Source organism: Crinia signifera, chromosome 8 (assembly GCF_055691185.1).
Source record: "Crinia signifera chromosome 8, ASM5569118v1, whole genome shotgun sequence".
NCBI classification, from domain to species: domain Eukaryota; kingdom Metazoa; phylum Chordata; class Amphibia; order Anura; family Myobatrachidae; genus Crinia; species Crinia signifera.
This window is the reverse complement of record NC_139224.1, coordinates 15,651,515-15,670,886: the sequence shown is the minus strand read 5'-3', so window position 1 is coordinate 15,670,886 and position 19,372 is coordinate 15,651,515. Positions and strand designations below refer to the sequence as shown.

Genomic DNA, 19,372 nt, shown 5'->3' with positions numbered 1-19,372 from the left:
GGTGGGAGGTAAGTCATACACAGATGGGTATGATGGAGGGGGTAAGGACAGTAGAGCACAGTATATTAGGGTGGGAGGTAAGTCATACACAGATGGGTATGATGGAGGGGTAAGGACAGCATAGTGCGGTATATTAGGGTGGGAGGTAAGTCATACACAGATGGGTATGATGCAGGGGGGTAAGGACAGCATAGTGCGGTATATTAGGGTGGGAGGTAAGTCATACACAGATGGGTATGATGGAGGGGGGTAAGGACAGCATAGTGCGGTATATTAGGGTGGGAGGTAAGTCATACACAGATGGGTATGATGGAGGGGGTAAGGACAGTAGAGCACAGTATATTAGGGTGGGAGGTAAGTCATACACAGATGGGTATGATGGAGGGGTAAGGACAGCATAGTGCGGTATATTAGGGTGGGAGGTAAGTCATACACAGATGGGTATGATGCAGGGGGGTAAGGACAGCATAATGCAGTATATTAGGGTGGGAGGTAAGTCATACACAGATGGGTATGATGGAGGGGGGTAAGGACAGCAGAGTGCGGTATATTAGGGTGGGAGGTAAGTCATACACAGATGGGTATGATGGAGGGGGGTAAGGGCAGCATAGTGCGGTATATTAGGGTGGGAAGTAAGTCATACACAGATGGGTATGATGGGGGGTAAGGACAGCAGAGTGTGGTATATTAGGGTGGGAGGTAAGTCATACAGAGATGGGTATGATAGAGGGGGGTAAGGACAGCAGAGTGCAGTATATTATGGCGGGGGGGTAAGCCATACACAGATGGGTATGATGGAGGGGGTAAGGACAGCAGAGTGCGGTGTATTAGGGTGGGAGGTAAGTCATACACAGATGGGTATGATGGGTGAAGCGGGGTAAGGACAGCAGAGTGCGGTGTATTAGGGTGGGAGGTAAGTCATACACAGATGGGTATGATGGAGGGGGTAAGGACAGCATAGTGCGGTGTATTAGGGTGGGAGGTAAGTCATACACAGATGGGTATGATGGGTGGAGGGGGGTAAGGACAGCAGAGTGTGGTGTATTAGAGTGGGAGGTAAGTCATACACAGATGGGTATGATGGAGGGGGTAAGGACAGCAGAGTGTGGTGTATTAGAGTGGGAGGTAAGTCATACACAGATGGGTATGATGGAGGGGGGTAAGGACAGCTGAGTGTGGTGTATTAGGGTGGGAGGTAAGTCATACACAGATGGGTATGATGGGTGAAGCGGGGTAAGGACAGCAGAGTGCGGTGTATTAGGGTGGGAGGTAAGTCATACACAGATGGGTATGATGGAGGGGGTAAGGACAGCAGAGCGCGGTGTATTAGGGTGGGAGGTAAGTCATACACAGATGGGTATGATGGGTGAAGCGGGGTAAGGACAGCATAGTGCGGTATATTAGGGTGGGAGGTAAGTCATACACCGATGGGTATGATGGAGGGGGGTAAGGACAGCAGAGTGCAGTGTATTAGGGTGGGAGGTAAGTCATACACAGATGGGTATGATGGAGGGGGTAAGGACAGCATAGTGCGGTATATTAGGGTGGGAGGTAAGTCATACACAGATGGGTATGATGGAGGGGGGTAAGGACAGCATAGTGCGGTGTATTAGGGTGGGAGGTAAGTCATACACAGATGGGTATGATGGAGGGGGGTAAGGACAGCAGAGCGCAGTATATTAGGGTGTGAGGTAAGTCATACACAGATGGGTATGATGGGGGGGTAAGGACAGCAGAGTGCGGTATATTAGGGTGGGAGGTAAGTCATACACAGATGGGTATGATGGAGGGGGTAAGGACAGCATAGTGCGGTGTATTAGGGTGGGAGGTAAGTCATACACAGATGGGTATGATGGAGGGGGGTAAGGACAGCAGAGCGCGGTATATTAGGGTGGGAGGTAAGTCATACACAGATGGGTATGATGGGGGGTAAGGACAGCAGAGTGCAGTGTATTAGGGTGGGAGGTAAGTCATACACAGATGGGTATGATGGAGGGGGGTAAGGACAGCAGAGTGCAGTGTATTAGGGTGGGAGGTAAGTCATACACAGATGGGTATGATGGAGGGGGTAAGGACAGCAGAGCACGGTATATTAGGGTGGGAGGTAAGTCATAAACAGATGGGTATGATGGAGGGGGGTAAGGGAAGCATAGTGCGGTGTATTTGGGTGGGAGGTAAGTCATACACAGATGGTTATGATGGAGGGGGGTAAGGACAGCAGAGTGCGGTATATTATGGCGGGGGGGGTAAGTCATACACAGATGGGTATGATGGAGGGGGGTAAGGACAGCAGAGTGCAGTGTATTAGGGTGGGAGGTAAGTCATACACAGATGGGTATGATGCGGGGGGGGGGTAAGGACAGCAGAGTGCAGTGTATTAGGGTGGGAGGTAAGTCATACACAGATGGGTATGATGGAGGGGGTAAGGACAGTAGAGCACAGTATATTAGGGTGGGAGGTAAGTCATACACAGATGGGTATGATGGAGGGGTAAGGACAGCATAGTGCGGTATATTAGGGTGGGAGGTAAGTCATACACAGATGGGTATGATGGAGGGGTACGGACAGCAGAGCACAGTATATTAGGGTGGGAGGTAAGTCATACACAGATTGGTATGATGGAGGGGGGTAAGGACAGCATAGTGCGGTATATTAGGGTGGGAGGTAAGTCATACACAGATGGGTATGATGGAGGGGGGTAAGGACAGCAGAGTGCGGTATATTAGGGTGGGAGGTAAGTCATACAGAGATGGGTATGATGGAGGGGGGGGGTAAGGACAGCATAGTGCGGTATATTAGGGTGGGAGGTAAGTCATACACAGATGGGTATGATGGAGGGGGGTAAGGACAGCATAGTGCGGTATATTAGGGTGGGAGGTAAGTCATACACAGATGGGTATGATGGAGGGGGTAAGGACAGTAGAGCACAGTATATTAGGGTGGGAGGTAAGTCATACACAGATGGGTATGATGGAGGGGTAAGGACAGCATAGTGCGGTATATTAGGGTGGGAGGTAAGTCATACACAGATGGGTATGATGCAGGGGGGTAAGGACAGCATAGTGCGGTATATTAGGGTGGGAGGTAAGTCATACACAGATGGGTATGATGGAGGGGGGTAAGGACAGCATAGTGCGGTATATTAGGGTGGGAGGTAAGTCATACACAGATGGGTATGATGGAGGGGGTAAGGACAGTAGAGCACAGTATATTAGGGTGGGAGGTAAGTCATACACAGATGGGTATGATGGAGGGGTAAGGACAGCATAGTGCGGTATATTAGGGTGGGAGGTAAGTCATACACAGATGGGTATGATGCAGGGGGTAAGGACAGCATAATGCAGTATATTAGGGTGGGAGGTAAGTCATACACAGATGGGTATGATGGAGGGGGGTAAGGACAGCAGAGTGCGGTATATTAGGGTGGGAGGTAAGTCATACACAGATGGGTATGATGGAGGGGGGTAAGGGCAGCATAGTGCGGTATATTAGGGTGGGAAGTAAGTCATACACAGATGGGTATGATGGGGGGTAAGGACAGCAGAGTGTGGTATATTAGGGTGGGAGGTAAGTCATACAGAGATGGGTATGATAGAGGGGGGTAAGGACAGCAGAGTGCAGTATATTATGGCGGGGGGGTAAGCCATACACAGATGGGTATGATGGAGGGGGTAAGGACAGCAGAGTGCGGTGTATTAGGGTGGGAGGTAAGTCATACACAGATGGGTATGATGGGTGAAGCGGGGTAAGGACAGCAGAGTGCGGTGTATTAGGGTGGGAGGTAAGTCATACACAGATGGGTATGATGGAGGGGGTAAGGACAGCATAGTGCGGTGTATTAGGGTGGGAGGTAAGTCATACACAGATGGGTATGATGGGTGGAGGGGGGTAAGGACAGCAGAGTGTGGTGTATTAGAGTGGGAGGTAAGTCATACACAGATGGGTATGATGGAGGGGGTAAGGACAGCAGAGTGTGGTGTATTAGAGTGGGAGGTAAGTCATACACAGATGGGTATGATGGAGGGGGGTAAGGACAGCAGAGTGTGGTGTATTAGGGTGGGAGGTAAGTCATACACAGATGGGTATGATGGGTGAAGCGGGGTAAGGACAGCAGAGTGCGGTGTATTAGGGTGGGAGGTAAGTCATACACAGATGGGTATGATGGAGGGGGTAAGGACAGCATAGTGCGGTGTATTAGGGTGGGAGGTAAGTCATACACAGATGGGTATGATGGGTGGAGGGGGGTAAGGACAGCAGAGTGTGGTGTATTAGAGTGGGAGGTAAGTCATACACAGATGGGTATGATGGAGGGGGTAAGGACAGCAGAGTGTGGTGTATTAGAGTGGGAGGTAAGTCATACACAGATGGGTATGATGGGGGGGTAAGGACAGCAGAGTGTGGTATATTAGGGTGGGAGGTAAGTCATACACAGATGGGTGTGATGGGTGGAGGGGGGTAAGGACAGCATAGTGCGGTATATTAGGGTGGGAGGTAAGTCATACACATATGTCCCTTCATCCAAACTGCTCATCTCTAGTATGCAGGACAGTTGTAGCTGTATCATTATAGCATGGGTATTGCCTGCTAATATCATGGTGGTAACAGTAGGAAACCTGGGGCAAATAACAAGTCTCTATGAGGCAGTATCATGGATTTGGATGAATAAGCCATTATTATAACACATAACATGATGTATACCTCCCAATTATCCCGATTCCAGTGTGACACTTCCTCAAATCTGACAGGGTCGTGCCAAGAGGCCAGGTCCCTCCAGAACCCAAATCCATGGGACTAAATGCTGGGCCAATCCCGGGATTTGGAGATCAGACTGCACATGAGCCCAGCTGATGATGACCCCAGTGTGCAGCTCTGTGCAGTGTGACCGCTTCCCGTCCCGCTCCCGGCTGCACCGCCAACCACTGCATATGTAAGTAAATTTGCAGCACGCCCGGTTTGCGGTGGAGGGGCGTTATTTGTTTCTTGTTTATTATGGAGGCCAATCCAGGGATTTAAAAAATGCCTTGGCATCCCTAGTTGGGAGGTTTTTACAATGTAGGAATACACTTATACAAATAGTATGGCAGACCAAAACAGGTCTGATGGTTTACACTGAGCACCATCTGGGAATCTTCTGGCAAAGAGATCTGCAAAGTGCCAGTGGAATACAACTGAAGACAGGGAGTAAAGCCCAAAAGGAGGAATGTCCAGGCCCAAGCCCATTTGTGCAAAACATCGCGATTGCAGGTGTGTGGGAAGAGGACAGAGCTAAATGACAAGAAATGAGGTGATTCACGCTTGATATACAGTAATGTTGGGCCTTATTCATAGATGTATGAAGTTGATGGTCTATCTGTATCTCCCAGGAGTGTGTACAATCTGGAAACATAGTAAATTCATTGACGAAGATGGACATATTACCAAGTGATTGTAAGCTTGCGAGCAGGGCCCTCCTACCTCTGAGTCTCTGTAAATACCTAGTTTGCTGTATCACTGTCCCCTATTGTAAAGCTCAACGGAATATGCTGCGCTATATAAGAAATAAATACGTGCATTGAAAAGTCCCAACCTTTGTGTAGATTTTATTATGATCTCTCCGGCTTGTACCTTCTTCTATATCCAACCCCCCCCCCCCCCCCCCCCCCGATATGACCCATTCCTGGAGGGACAGAACTCCGGTGCTGGACTTCCCTCCTTCCTATGGTCGCCGTCACCTGTGAGAGGGGTTTCAGCTCCCAGCATTGTGTCCCTCCTGTAATGGGTCATGTTGGGAGCTGTGACATAACACTGCCACTGGGTATCCAGAGAATGACTCTAGGTCCACAGTCATCAGGTCGACCGCTATTGGTCGACAGTTAAAAGGTTGACAGGGTATAAAGGTCGACACTCACAAGATCGACATGGTCCAAAGGTCGACAGCCAAAAGGTCGACATGGTCAAAAAGGTTGACACGGTCAAAGGGTCGACATGCATATTTTTACTAAATTTTGAAATGACATTTGCCGACAGGCGGTATTTCATGCCCTACCATCCATTAGGACGTGGAGGGAGAATAGAATCGTGTGCCGAGCTCAGAGAGCCATGCGAGGGGACGCGGAACACTTAGACAGTGGCCATGCCGACCTATGATGACATGGACACCCTAAAAACTCATGTCAACCTTTTGACCGTCAGCCTTTTAACCCTGTCGACCTTTTAGCTGTCGACCTTTGGACCACGTCGACCTTTTGACTGTCGAACTTTAGACCATGTCGACCTTTTGACCCTGTCGACCTTGTGACTGTCGACCATATGATTGTAGACCTAGAGACTATATGTTTTATACCATAGCCCTGTGACTGAGCCCATTCCCTAGAATCCGGTTCCTTACCACACAGAATGACACCAGCACATCGCATTGATTTATCGCAGTTATCACCTTAATGTTAGACAGTTATACAGTAACTCTTATTTACTCAGTACATTTCTTTTCAGAAGGTCCCCACTTATTACTATAGGAGAGATAACATCTTCCGCTTAATGTGTGCATTATATATACAATCGGCCCTTCTGGTTAATTGGTCTTAGTTGAATTGACCTATTTAAATAGAGCAGAGGTTCTCAAACTGTGGGTCCCGACCTTCTCAGTATGGGGTCGCGACTCCATGTTGCTGACCATCAGGCCGAGTTTTCTAATCTTAAGTCAGTGACTCAAGGAGTCTGAAAAATCTTTTGAGTTACCTGTTATTTCAGACTCTGTCATCATTTTGTGCCTCCACAATGCTGCCATGTCTGTGCTGTCTGCTGACTACACGTGTGATGTGATGGGTTATGGTGTGGATAATTTCGGCGCCCCCCCTCCCTTAATTTAGCGCTGCCCCCCGTTCTTACCATGCCTCCCCCGCCGCGTCTGTATTCCGCCGGGAGTCGGGACCGCATATCTACTAATCTGCGTCCCGGCGCCTGGCTCCTGGTGTCAAATGTCCATTACAAAATGGCCGCCTCCTTACAGCAGACCATTTGTAAGGATGCTAGAGGAGGCCGTCGCTGCCTCCTCTAGCGTCTTAAAAAACGGTCTGCTCTAAGGAGGTGGCCATTTTGTAATGGACAGTTGACTCAAGGAGCCAGGCGCCGGGACGCAGATTAGTAGATATGCGGTCCCGACTCCCGGCGGAATACAGACGCGGCGGGGGAGACAGCGACCGGGGCACAGCAAGGGGTGGAGGGCAGTGGCCGGTGCCAGCATCCGGCGCCCACGCAGCCCCCGCTCCCCCAAGCAGCAGCGGGGGGCTGCCTCACGCTATCTACGCCACTGCTCCTCCCATCACTCTGTGCCCCCACAATGCTGCCATGTATGTGTTGTCTGCTGACTACACGTGTGATGTGATGGGTTATGGCAGTGGTTCCCAAACTGTGTGCCTAGGCTCCCTGGTGTGCCTCGGAGCACTTGCAGGGGTGCCTCAGGTTGGTGTTCCAGAACCAATTCAAATTATTTATGGCCAATGAAATAGTCAAAATCAGTGCTTGTGGCTTCCAATTTAGAATATGTGGGTAAACAGAAGTGAATCAAGTTTCTCACCACATAACTGGACCTAAGGAAAACATTTTAATCACAACTTACTTAATATCAGTAATGAACTTTTGGCCTAGGGGTGCCGTGAAAAATATTCTGATACTTAAGGGTGCCGCAATTCAAAAAGTTTGGGAACCACTGGGTTATGGTATATCACACTCCTCCCATCACTCTGTGCCCCCACAATGCTGCACAATGTGATGTGATGACCTCCTGCAGTAACTTGAGGTCCTGTAATTATTTTTATTGTCTGATGGGGGTCCCAGAGCAAAACAGTTTGAGGACCCCTGATAGAGAAGTTTCCCTCATCACAACGCCGATGTTACAGTTAGGGAAGCCAATCCCGGGGCATTTTTTCAATCCCGGGATTCGGGATTGAAAAATGCTCAATCCCGGGATTCCCGGGATTCCCGGGATTGGCTTTCCTAATAAAAAAACGCCCTGGCCGCCCCGCATTTACTTACATTTGCAGGGGTGGCCGGCGGCCGGGTTGATGGGTGGGAGCCGGGATGCCGGGTGGGCAGCTTTATCCGGCCGGCGGCAGGGTGGAAGAAGGGATACCGGGTGGGCAGTTTACTACTTCGGGAGCCGGGTTGCTGGGTCGACTGGCTGGCTGGCTAGGTGGGCGGGCGACTTCATAATGCGGAGTTGCTTGCTTGCTGGGTGGGCTGGCTAGGTGGACGGGCGGCTTCATCTCTGCCTGCCTGCCTGCGCAGCGTGACCTCTCGTCACGCTGAGAGGTCACGCTGCACAGGGTTGCTCTGCCGGGTATGGGAGTATCCGGGCAGCAGCTGAGCGAGTGCTCAGACGCTGCCCGGCATTAGACTGCGCATGCGCAGTCTAATCCCGAAAATCCCGGGATTGGAAACTCCAATCCCGGGATTGAAATCCCGGCGTTTTGGGGGCCAAATCCCGGGATCCCGCCGATCCCGATCCCGGGATTGGCCACCCTAGTTACAGTGCGTCTCCTGCTTGCGTATCCACTAACAATGTTTTCTCCTCACAGCAGGTGAAGATGACCTTTGGCAAGTATATGTAAGTATTGATTAGTATAGGTAAATATTGATTATAGGTAAATATTGATTAGAATTTGTAAGTATTAGTAAAAATACAGGTAATTATAGGTAAGTATTGATTAGTATTGGTAAATATAGGTAAGTATTATTAAATATAGGTAAGTATTTATTAGTATAGGTAAATATAGGTAAGTATTTATTAGTATAGGTAAATATAGGTAAGTATTGTTTAGTATAGGTAACTATTGGTTAGTATTAGTAGGTATTGTTAAGTATTGATTAGCATAGGTAAGTATTGATTGGTATAGGTAATTATAGGTAAGTATTGATTATTATTATTGGTAAGTATAGGTAAGTATTGACTAGTATAGGCAAGTATTGATTCGTATAGGTAATTATAGGTAAGTATTGATTAGTATAGGTAATTATAGGTAAGTATTGATTAGTATTGGTAATTATAGGTAAGTATTGATTAGTATAGGTAATTATAGGTAAATACTAGTAAATATAGGTAATTATAGGTAAGTATTGATTAGTATAGGTAATTATAGGTAAATACTAGTAAATATAGGTAAGTATAGATTAGTATTAGTAAGTATAGGTAATTATAGATTAGTATAGGTAAATATTGGTAATTATAGATTAGTATTGGTAATTATAGATTAGTATTAGTAAGTATTGGTAATTATAGATTAGTATAGGTAAGTATTGGTAATTATAGATTAGTATAGGTAATTATAGATTAGTATTAGTAAGTATTGGTAATTATAGATTAGTATTGGTAATTATAGATTAGTATAGGTAATTATAGATTAGTATTAGTAAGTATTGGTAATTATAGATTAGTATAGGTAATTATAGATTAGTATAGGTAAATATTGGTAATTATAGATTAGTATAGGTAAGTATTGGTAATTATAGATTAGTATAGGTAAATATTGGTAATTATAGATTAGTATAGGTAATTATAGATTAGTATTAGTAAGTATTGGTAATTATAGATTAGTATAGGTAATTATAGATTAGTATAGGTAAATATTGGTATTTATAGATTAGTATAGGTAATTATAGATTAGTATAGGTAAGTATTGGTAATTATAGATTAGTATTGGTAATTATAGATTAGTATAGGTAATTATAGATTAGTATAGGTAAGTATTGGTAATTATAGATTAGTATAGGTAAATATTGGTAATTATAGATTAGTATAGGTAAGTATTGGTAATTATAGATTAGTATAGGTAAGTATTGGTAATTATAGATTAGTATAGGTAAGTATATATTAGTATAGGTAGGTATTGGTAATTATAGATTAGTATAGGTAAGTATTGGTAATTATAAATTAGTATAGGTAGGTATTGGTAATTATAGATTAGTATAGGTAAGTATTGGTAATTATAGATTAGTATAGGTAGGTATTGGTAATCATAGATTAGTATAGGTAAGTATTGAGCCCCTCCCTGTATTTCTTAATGGCCAGAGGGAAGGGCGATCCTGAATCCATGGTTCCCCAGAGGTTTTTCCTCTCCTGAATGCTAAGGGATGACTCTTCTGGAGTCCGGAAGTTCCCCCAGTATGTGGCCGTTACACCATGATAAATATTACATACAATAAACTTTTTTATATTTTAACATTTAATTAATGTGTTATGTATTCATTGACTGAGTCTCCATTCTGTACTGAATGCTACTTTCACTGGGTCTCTTTATTATTCCTTATATTGTCATGCTTGTGCTCCTGGACAGTTGTATAGCAGTTACACACACACACACACACACACACACATATAGCATATACTCTTGTGGAGAGGTGATTAAGCTTTGAAAATAAAAAAGTGGAATAGATGTCAAAAGCAACCAATCAGCTTTCTCGACTGAATGGCTTAGGTCGACAGTTAAAATGTCAACATCGGTTTTTCACTTTTTTTTTTAGCCGACATGTGCCGACGGGCAGTCTTTAATGCCCTACCATACACTAGGGCGTGGAGGGATAATAGAATAGTGTGGCGAGGGGACGCGGTGCATCGATACGGTGTCCATGTCGACATTAGTAAATAAAAAGTGAAAAACCTTTGTCGACCTTTTGACAGTCGACCTATTGCTTGTGTCAACATTTATTCCATGTCAACCTTAAGCATGTTGACCTTTGGTTGTTCGCAGCTTGGTGTAGAAAGCGACGTGTATGGCAAGGAGGGTAGATAGGGTATGTGGGCACATCGGCAGGAAGGGCGGTAAAGTGTTCCCCATCGCATCACTGCAGCATTTGGGGCAAACCAGAAAAGGGGGATTAGAAGCATTCCTCGGTATGGACATCCCTGTGCCCTCTGGCTGGTCAGGGGTAATGCAGGGACAGGGCTACTGCCAGTCACCTATAGGCTGACGCTCTGCTATATGGAGTATTACCCGGAGGATACATTAAGTGTAGGTGTAAGTCTCGTAAAGCGCGGTTGGCGGCTGCACACGTCTGGTAATGTGCGAACTCATGAAAAATGCATGTTACAGGGCCGCCGTGTAATAAATATGGAATGGAAGGATCAATTTTTTATAAACTTCCTGCGCCGCGGGGAGCGACGGCTTCCCCTTATTGAGGAGAATATAAAATATCAGCGGGTCCCATTGGAAAAGGACAATGTGGCCATTATTCAGCCCTGCTTACATACTAATAACTGAGACATTAGTGACACCTCTCAGAAATGCCATGTCTTCCCCCGTCCCTGCTCTCTGCAGGCATAATACTGTCACACTGATTACCGACACGTCGGCGCTCAGTGCCGGCCCGCGCCAACCCTGCAGGGTTTCAGAATGTCACTGTCTGTATCGACTTACATGAACTCTTTCAGAATCCCATTCTTTACATGAGAGCATGCGGAGATGGGGAGATTTGTCAATCAGTGTCCCTTCCATGACATCTGCTCGGCTAATCCCTTCCTAAGGGGACAACAATGAGACTTAACCCCGGCCTGGCCACTCTTCTCGGCCAATCGTTCAGAGGAGCGAGTGTGGACTGCCAGGGACTGGTGAAGGAATGCGGAGATCATTAGTCTCACACATTCCGTGTTCTGGAGCAGACGTGGCTGGGTGCCCGCTGGTGGGTAAAGTGGTGATTAGTGCCGGTGGAGAGACGTTCTCTGGTGTTCCTGCCTGAGTCTCATCTGTTCTTTGGTCTCCACGTTTACAGCCTGTTACTTATGTCGGCACAATACAAATGTCAGCGCTACGTGTCCCACTAATGGGCTGCACAATCCAGCGCAGCCCATTGTCACCCACTTCCAAGGCATCTTTTACGTCTGTGACAAGACACTTATTACCATTATGTTGGAGGGGATCTGCTCTCAGTTCTCTACTTACCCCAATTCCTCAATGAAGAAATCCAATAGATCTGGGTTAGACACGATGGTCTGTAACGCGTTCCTCCGTTAATCACGTCCCACCCTGCACCAGTCCCGTGTCCTTAGAGAAGCTTCAGTTGCTAGTAACCCCGGTGTGGGCTCTGGATACAGAGGGGTAGATTTATTCAGCTTGGTGAAGTGATAAAGGGGGAAATTACTAAAAGAAATTTGTAAAAAAATAGGTGTATTTGTATCCAGAAATACACTTATTTTTTACATTTACTATCCCGAAAATACGGCAATTCGTATTGGTATTGATAGCACATCAATACGAATACGAATTGCCGTATTTTCGGGATAGTAAATGTCAAAAATAAGTGTATTTCTGAATACAAATACACCTATTTTTTACAAATTTCCTTTAGTAAATTTCCCCCAAAGTGTCTGCTTTTTAACACTGGCCAATCAGCTTCGACCTGTCATTTTTCAAACCAAGCCTGTAACTTCATAGTTAGAAGCTGATTGGCTGGTGATAAAAAACAGAAAATGTATCACTTCACCGAGCTTAATAAATCTGCCCCAGAGTAACACCGCACTGTACCGACTGGTGCTGCGATATCGGGTGTGGTACAACAGGACAATGCGGTCAGGCACTCGGATATGGCACTACCAATATCTGATTAGTGCAGAGAGTAGATGTGTTTACCTGGCGGACCTATCACTATCCTCCCGGGCTATGGCAACTGATGGCTCCCATGCCGTCTCTGACAGTGATCCTCGTTGCCATTGTTTCTATGAGTTGTTGCTACTGAACATTTAATTTACAGAAGTGTTATTATTCCGACGTTCTCCCGGACAAGACAGAACCTGACTGCACAGTATCTTGTATTTTCAGTGCAATTGGTCCTGGTTAATAAAGCACTAAATTTCATTGTTTCAACAGGGCGCCAGGGTGGCTGCCAAGTACAGCCCAAGATGGCCGCCCGACCTCAGGCTACTTTTATTTCTATTCTAAAATACAGCTCAGTTCAGTCTCTGTCGCTTCCATCACTCTGTCACGTCGCAGTAACGTCTCCCACCTGCGTTGTGGAACTTTCCAAACACCCCAGATCCTCCAAACCACCGGATTCTGGGCCCAGGACAGCCATCTATTGCCACACAAGCTTTTATTCTGCCACTTCGGCAGTTTGTCTGAATACCAAACGAAGCAGCTGTCTCCGTACATTGAGCGTCTGAACATGTTTGTCCTGAGAGTATACATTTAAATACATTACAAAAAGAAATCAGGATCTTTCCTCCTAGCAAATATTGTAGTTGGCTCAGACATGGTTACGGGAGAAGATTGTCAGCGTGCCATCTGCAAAGAACAGACGCCAAATGTTTGTGATATCCTCTAAGTGTCAGGTGCAAGAGAAACGGGCGAGACGCATCTGACAAAGTTAAAAGTGTTGACATTTTTTAGCAAGTCAGGTCATTTCTGATGGGGGGGGGCTAATCTGGGACAGCTGGGATGCGGGGGGCTAATCTGGGACAGCCGGCATGCGGGGGGCTGGCCTGGGACAGCCGGGATGCGGGGGACTGACCTGGGACAGCCGGGATGCGAGGGGGCTGACCTGGGACAGCCGGGATGCGAGGGGGCTGACCTGGGACAGCCGGGATGCGAGGGGGCTGACCTGGGACAGCCGGGATGCGAGGGGGCTGACCTGGGACAGCCGGGATGCGGGGGGCTGACCTGGGACAGCCGGGATGCGGGGGGCTGACCTGGGACAGCCGGGATGCGGGGGGCTGACCTGGGACAGCCGGGATGCGGGGGGCTGACCTGGGACAGCCGGGATGGGGGGGGCTGACCTGGGACAGCCGGGATGCGGGGGGGCTGACCTGGGACAGCCGGGATGCGGGGGGGCTGACCTGGGACAGCCGGGATGCGGGCCCTGACCTGGGACAGCCGGGATGTGGCCCCTGACCTGGGACAGCTGGGATGCGGCCAGCAGGGTTCTGTATAACCTATAGCAGTGGTTGGGGTGACTGGACAGGACTAGGGCCCTAAGAAAGGTCAGGGTCATGTGGGGTCTATCCTGAGAGCGCAACGGGTCTCTTCCTCTGACGAACTGATTATTACGGAGATGAATGAGATGAAGGTTGATGCGTGGCCCTGTGTGAAGGTCAGGGGCCACACAGAGAACAACAGGGTAACGATCATGTCATCTGGACAGTCCCCATATCTCCAGTTATACAGATTGCAGGAGCACGGTACTTACCCTCTGTTGCTGACGGTGGCCTTTTTCAGGTGGATGATATTAGTCGGGAAGATTCCCTGCAGACAGAGGAGGGGAGACATTAGTGAGATATTGTCAGTGACCGGTGAGCCAGTGGGTGGCCAGACCCCGAACCCCCCCCCCCCCCCCCCGCCTTCCCAACTATTCAGAGCTCAGCCGGAGGTCATACATTATGGCACTCACTCCCACCATCACTATACGCCTCACACGAGGCTGCGCTGAGCAGCATCTCCCGCTGTATGATTGGAGGATGCACTTTGCCAACACCAGCACTACAAGGAGAAAACAATGTGATGTACAGTAGGGGTGATGCAGTGCTACACAACATTGGGCATTCTACAGCGCCGTCATAGGGATGCACAGGAAAGTGGACAATGTCAGGCTACCAAAGGACCTCACATTGGGGGTGATTCAGGTTCGGTTGCAAAAGCAAACTCATTTTTAAATGGACAAAAACATGCTGCGCTGCAGGTGGGGCAGATGTAACACGTGCAGAAAGAGTTACAATTGGGTAAGTGATGCTGAAAATAGCAGTGTAAGAATAAAGCAGCCAGTATTTACTCTGCACAGAAACAAAATAACTCACCCAAATGTAACTCCAACCAGAATCACCCCCACTGGCTGCACCTCTGGCCAGATCATGTGATGTAACATCACACGGATGTAGCACGTAAACAGAGCGTGGCCACTTACCTAAGGGTGTGCTATACATGTAGGGGCACGATGCACACGTGTAATTCACAATCACAGAACAAGATGTATCAAAAAGTGATAAACAACCAGCTCCTACCTGTCATTTTTCAAAGCCAGCCTGTAAAATAACAGTTACGAGCTGATTGGCTGATTTTTATCACTCTCCATTGTATCACTTTGTAAACCTTGATACATCTGACCCCGCTGCAGAACATTGTATGGATAATGGCTGCAGATACGCTCAGGTTACACGTGCACATCCCGACATGTGTCATTTACACCAATCTGCATTGGTACATAGGAGTGTGCCCATAGTATACTAGGTAAGCAGTGTCCAGGGCACAGATGAGGCAGGTAGCAGTCAGAGTCTATACGGAGGTCACCTGTCCGCTGCGGAGGAACCGGCAGCCGTCCTATGTTTCTATGGAGATGTGAATAGAGGAGCAGCAATGCGCAGCAGATAATGCTGCCATTGTACACACTCCCCCTCCCGCCGCCACTACTACTCTCCCGGCTTCCTGTTATTCTCATCTTCTCCTTTATATAGAAACTTCTCTCTGGTTGCTATAGCCTCACTTAGTTACAGGGTACAGCAGAGGAGAGCAAAGGGTAACGCTCTAATGTGGCACTACACATCCCAGCATATCCTAGCAGCCGCTACCACTATCTAATACTATAACCCTGTAGCACTAGTACCAAATACATATTTATTTGGCACCACAAGGGGCACCATACAAAGTGACTTATAGTGCTCAGATAAGCAGCCAGGATGCAGACATCACAGGTTAGGTGTGTGGTGTAGCTGATGGCATAAGTAAGGGAAGCCAAAGCACATGCGGTAAGTGAGAGCCTACATTCTAAAGGGGATTAGCACACACACAGACACACAACACCACAGAGGTGAGCAGGGCGCGGGATATATAACCTGGACATAAGGGAACAGAGCAGCACTGCAGGTGAGCAGAGAGGAGCCAGAGGATGCAGGGCGCGGGATATATAACCTGGACATAAGGGAACAGAGCAGCACTGCAGGTGAGCAGAGAGGAGCCAGAGGCGGCAGGCGCGGGATATATAACCTGAAAATAAGGGAACAGAGCAGTACTGCAAGTGAGCAGATAGGAGCCAGAGGCCGCAGGATATATAACCTGGACATAAGGGAACAGAGCAGCACTGCAGGTGAGCAGAGAGGAGACAGGGGCCGCAGGGCGCGGGATATATAACCTGGACATAAGGGAACAGAGCAGCACTGCAGGTGAGCAGAGAGGAGCCAGAGGCCGCAGGCGCGGGATATATAACCTGAAAATAAGGGAACAGAGCAATACTGCAGGTGAGCAGAGAGGAGCCAGAGGCCGCAGGGTGCGGGATATATAACCTGGACATAAGGGAACAGAGCAGCACTGCAGGTGAGCAGAGAGGAGCCAGAGGCCGCAGGATATATAACCTGTACATAAGGGAACAGAGCAGCACTGCAGGTGAGCAGAGAGGAGACAGGGGCCGCAAGGCGCGGGATATATAACCTGGACATAAGGGAACAGAGCAGCACTGCAGGTGAGCAGAGAGGAGCCAGAGGCCGCAGGGTGCGGGATATATAACCTGGACATAAGGGAACAGAGCAGCACTGCAGGTGAGCAGAGAGGAGCCAGAGGCCGCAGGATATATAACCTGTACATAAGGGAACAGAGCAGCACTGCAGGTGAGCAGAGAGGAGACAGGGGCCGCAAGGCGCGGGATATATAACCTGGACATAAGGGAACAGAGCAGCACTGCAGGTGAGCAGAGAGGAGCCAGAGGCCGCAGGCGCGGGATATATAACCTGGACATAAGGGAACACAGCAGCACTGCAGGTGAGCAGAGAGGAGCCAGAGGCCGCAGGGTGCGGGATATATAACCTGGACATAAGGGAACAGAGCAGCACTGCAGGTGAGCAGAGAGGAGCCAGAGGCCGCAGGATATATAACCTGTACATAAGGGAACAGAGCAGCACTGCAGGTGAGCAGAGAGGAGACAGGGGCCGCAAGGCGCGGGATATATAACCTGGACATAAGGGAACAGAGCAGCACTGCAGGTGAGCAGAGAGGAGCCAGAGGCCGCAGGCGCGGGATATATAACCTGGACATAAGGGAACACAGCAGCACTGCAGGTGAGCAGAGAGGAGCCAGAGGCCGCAGGGTGCGGGATATATAACCTGGACATAAGGGAACAGAGCAGCACTGCAGGTGAGCAGAGAGGAGCCAGAGCCCGCAGGGCTTGGGATATATAACCTGGACATATGGGAACAGAGCAGCACTGCAGGTGAGCAGAGAGGAAACAGGGGCCGCAGGGTGCGGGATATATAACCTGGACATAAGGGAACACAGCAGCACTGCAGGTGAGCAGAGAGGAGCCAGAGGCCGCAGGATATATAACCTGTACATAAGGGAACAGAGCAGCACTGCAGGTGAGCAGAGAGGAGACAGGGGCCGCAGGGCGCGGGATATATAACCTGGACATAAGGGAACAGAGCAGCACTGCAGGTGAGCAGAGAGGAGCCAGAGGCCGCAGGATATATAACCTGGACATAAGTGAACACAGCAGCACTGCAGGTGAGCAGAGAGGAGCCAGAGGCCGCAGGGTGCGGGATATATAACCTGGACATAAGGGAACAGAGCAGCACTGCATGTGAGCAGAGAGGAGCCAGAGCCCGCAGGGCTTGGGATATATAACCTGGACATATGGGAACAGAGCAGCACTGCAGGTGAGCAGAGAGGAAACAGGGGCCGCAGGGTGCAGGATATATAACCCTCAAATAAGGGAACAGAGCAGCACTGCATGTGAGCAGAGAGGAGCCAGAGGCCGCAGGGCGCAGGATATATAACCTGGAAATAAGGGAACAGAGCAGTACTGAAGGTGAGCAGAGAGGAGCCAGAGGCCGCAGGGCTCGGGATATATAACCTGGACATAAGGGAACAGAGCAGCACTGCATGTAAGCAGAGAGGAGCCAGAGGCCACAGGGCGCGGGATATATAACCTGAACATTAGGGAACAGAGCAGTACTGCAGGTGAGAATGACAAATGCCCCCCCCCCCTTCATTGTTAACGCCACCCCACGATGAACGCCAACCCGAAGCATGGCAAGCGCAGCGAGCCCGCGAGGGGTGGCGGTACGCGTCCTCCGACCTTTTCATACCCCCACTATCCACATCGGTGTGGAGTTGATTTTATATAGTGTGGCGAGCGCAGCGAGCCACTGAGCCCGAAGCGTGGTGAGCGCAGCGAGCCCCGCGAGGGGACGCGTAATACATGTGAAGTAATGCACGTCCCCTCGTGGGGCTCGCTGCACTCGCCACGCTTCGGGCTCGGTGGCTCGCTGCGCTCGCCACACTATATAAAATCAACTCCACGCCGACGTGGATAGTGGGGGTATGAAAGGTCGGAGGACGCGTACCGCCGCCCCTCGTGGGCTCGCTGCGCTCGCCACGCTTCGGGTTGCCGTTGATCGTGGGGTCGCATTAACAATGGGGGGGCATTTGACCCATCAGGGGTGGGAAAAAATAAAAATTGGGGTCTGGGGGCCATTTAACATTGGGGCCAATGTAAAATCGGGTCTCATGGACCATTTCACATTGATTCCAATGTAAAAATCGCGTTAATCGCATTGCATGCGATTTGGTTGCATGCGATGCGATCAACGCAATTTTTTTGGAACCGATGGATACAATCTTGATCGCAGGCGCCGTGCTAGGAAATAAGTACCAATTTTTTAATCGCAAGGCGGCCGCTGTTTGACTGACAGGAAGTGGCCATTTGTGGGTGGTAACCGACTATATCCTGGGAGTGTCAGGTAACACACAGGCATGCCTAGTGTTCTCAGGGAGGGTTTGTGACATCAGCTCCGCCCCCAATCAGCCTGGTTCTATGGCACCGGCTGAGTAAGTCCTGGGCTATGCACAGACTGCACACACTAAGGAATCATTCCATGGTGAGCGGCTGTTATCTGGGAGTGTCAGGGACACCGCAGGTGTGTGACAGGAAGTCATGTGACGTCAGCTCCGCCCCTGATCAGCCTGTTACTATGGCAGCCGCTGAGTAAGTCCTGGGCTACGTACAGACTGCACACACTGTGGAATAATTTGATGGCGAGTGAGCAGCTGTGCAGCAAGCCGTGATATCTGATCGCAGGATGCGGCAATTTGGCACAGCACAATCAGGTCTGAATAACCCCAATGTGCATTTGCACCTGTGAGCAATGTTATAAATCACCCTCCTTGATAGAAGTAATATCAGGATGTTTTCTGCCCTGAAATAAGCTCTGCAATAATAAAGACCCCTCCCCTGCCACTGGAAGCAGATTCGGGGACATGATAAGCACCATATTGGCCCATTACCAGCGATCGTAATCCCTGAATATGAAACAACAGCACAAATAGGGCCGCAACATCCCAGAACGCCACTGCACAGACATTCAATGGAGTCACAGCGCCAGAGAACGTTTGGAGCTGTGATCACTAATCTCAGGGGCAGACAGTCTCAT

At 48.8% G+C, this 19,372-nt stretch overlaps 1 protein-coding gene across 16 annotated transcripts in view; it reads right to left on the bottom strand.

The window, feature by feature from the left end:
• Nucleotides 1-19,372, bottom strand: part of DOCK3 (dedicator of cytokinesis 3) — a 244,387-nt gene that overhangs the window by 161,531 nt on the left and 63,484 nt on the right. For all 16 annotated transcript variants that reach the window (XR_014454283.1, XR_014454285.1, XR_014454279.1 and 13 more), the window contains exon 4: nt 14,152-14,207. Coding sequence is in view for 7 of the 16 variants with exons in the window: in XM_083155809.1 (XP_083011935.1) it covers nt 14,152-14,207 (56 nt within the window). In the remaining 9 variants the exon portion in view is untranslated. The remainder of the gene's footprint in view (nt 1-14,151; nt 14,208-19,372) is intronic.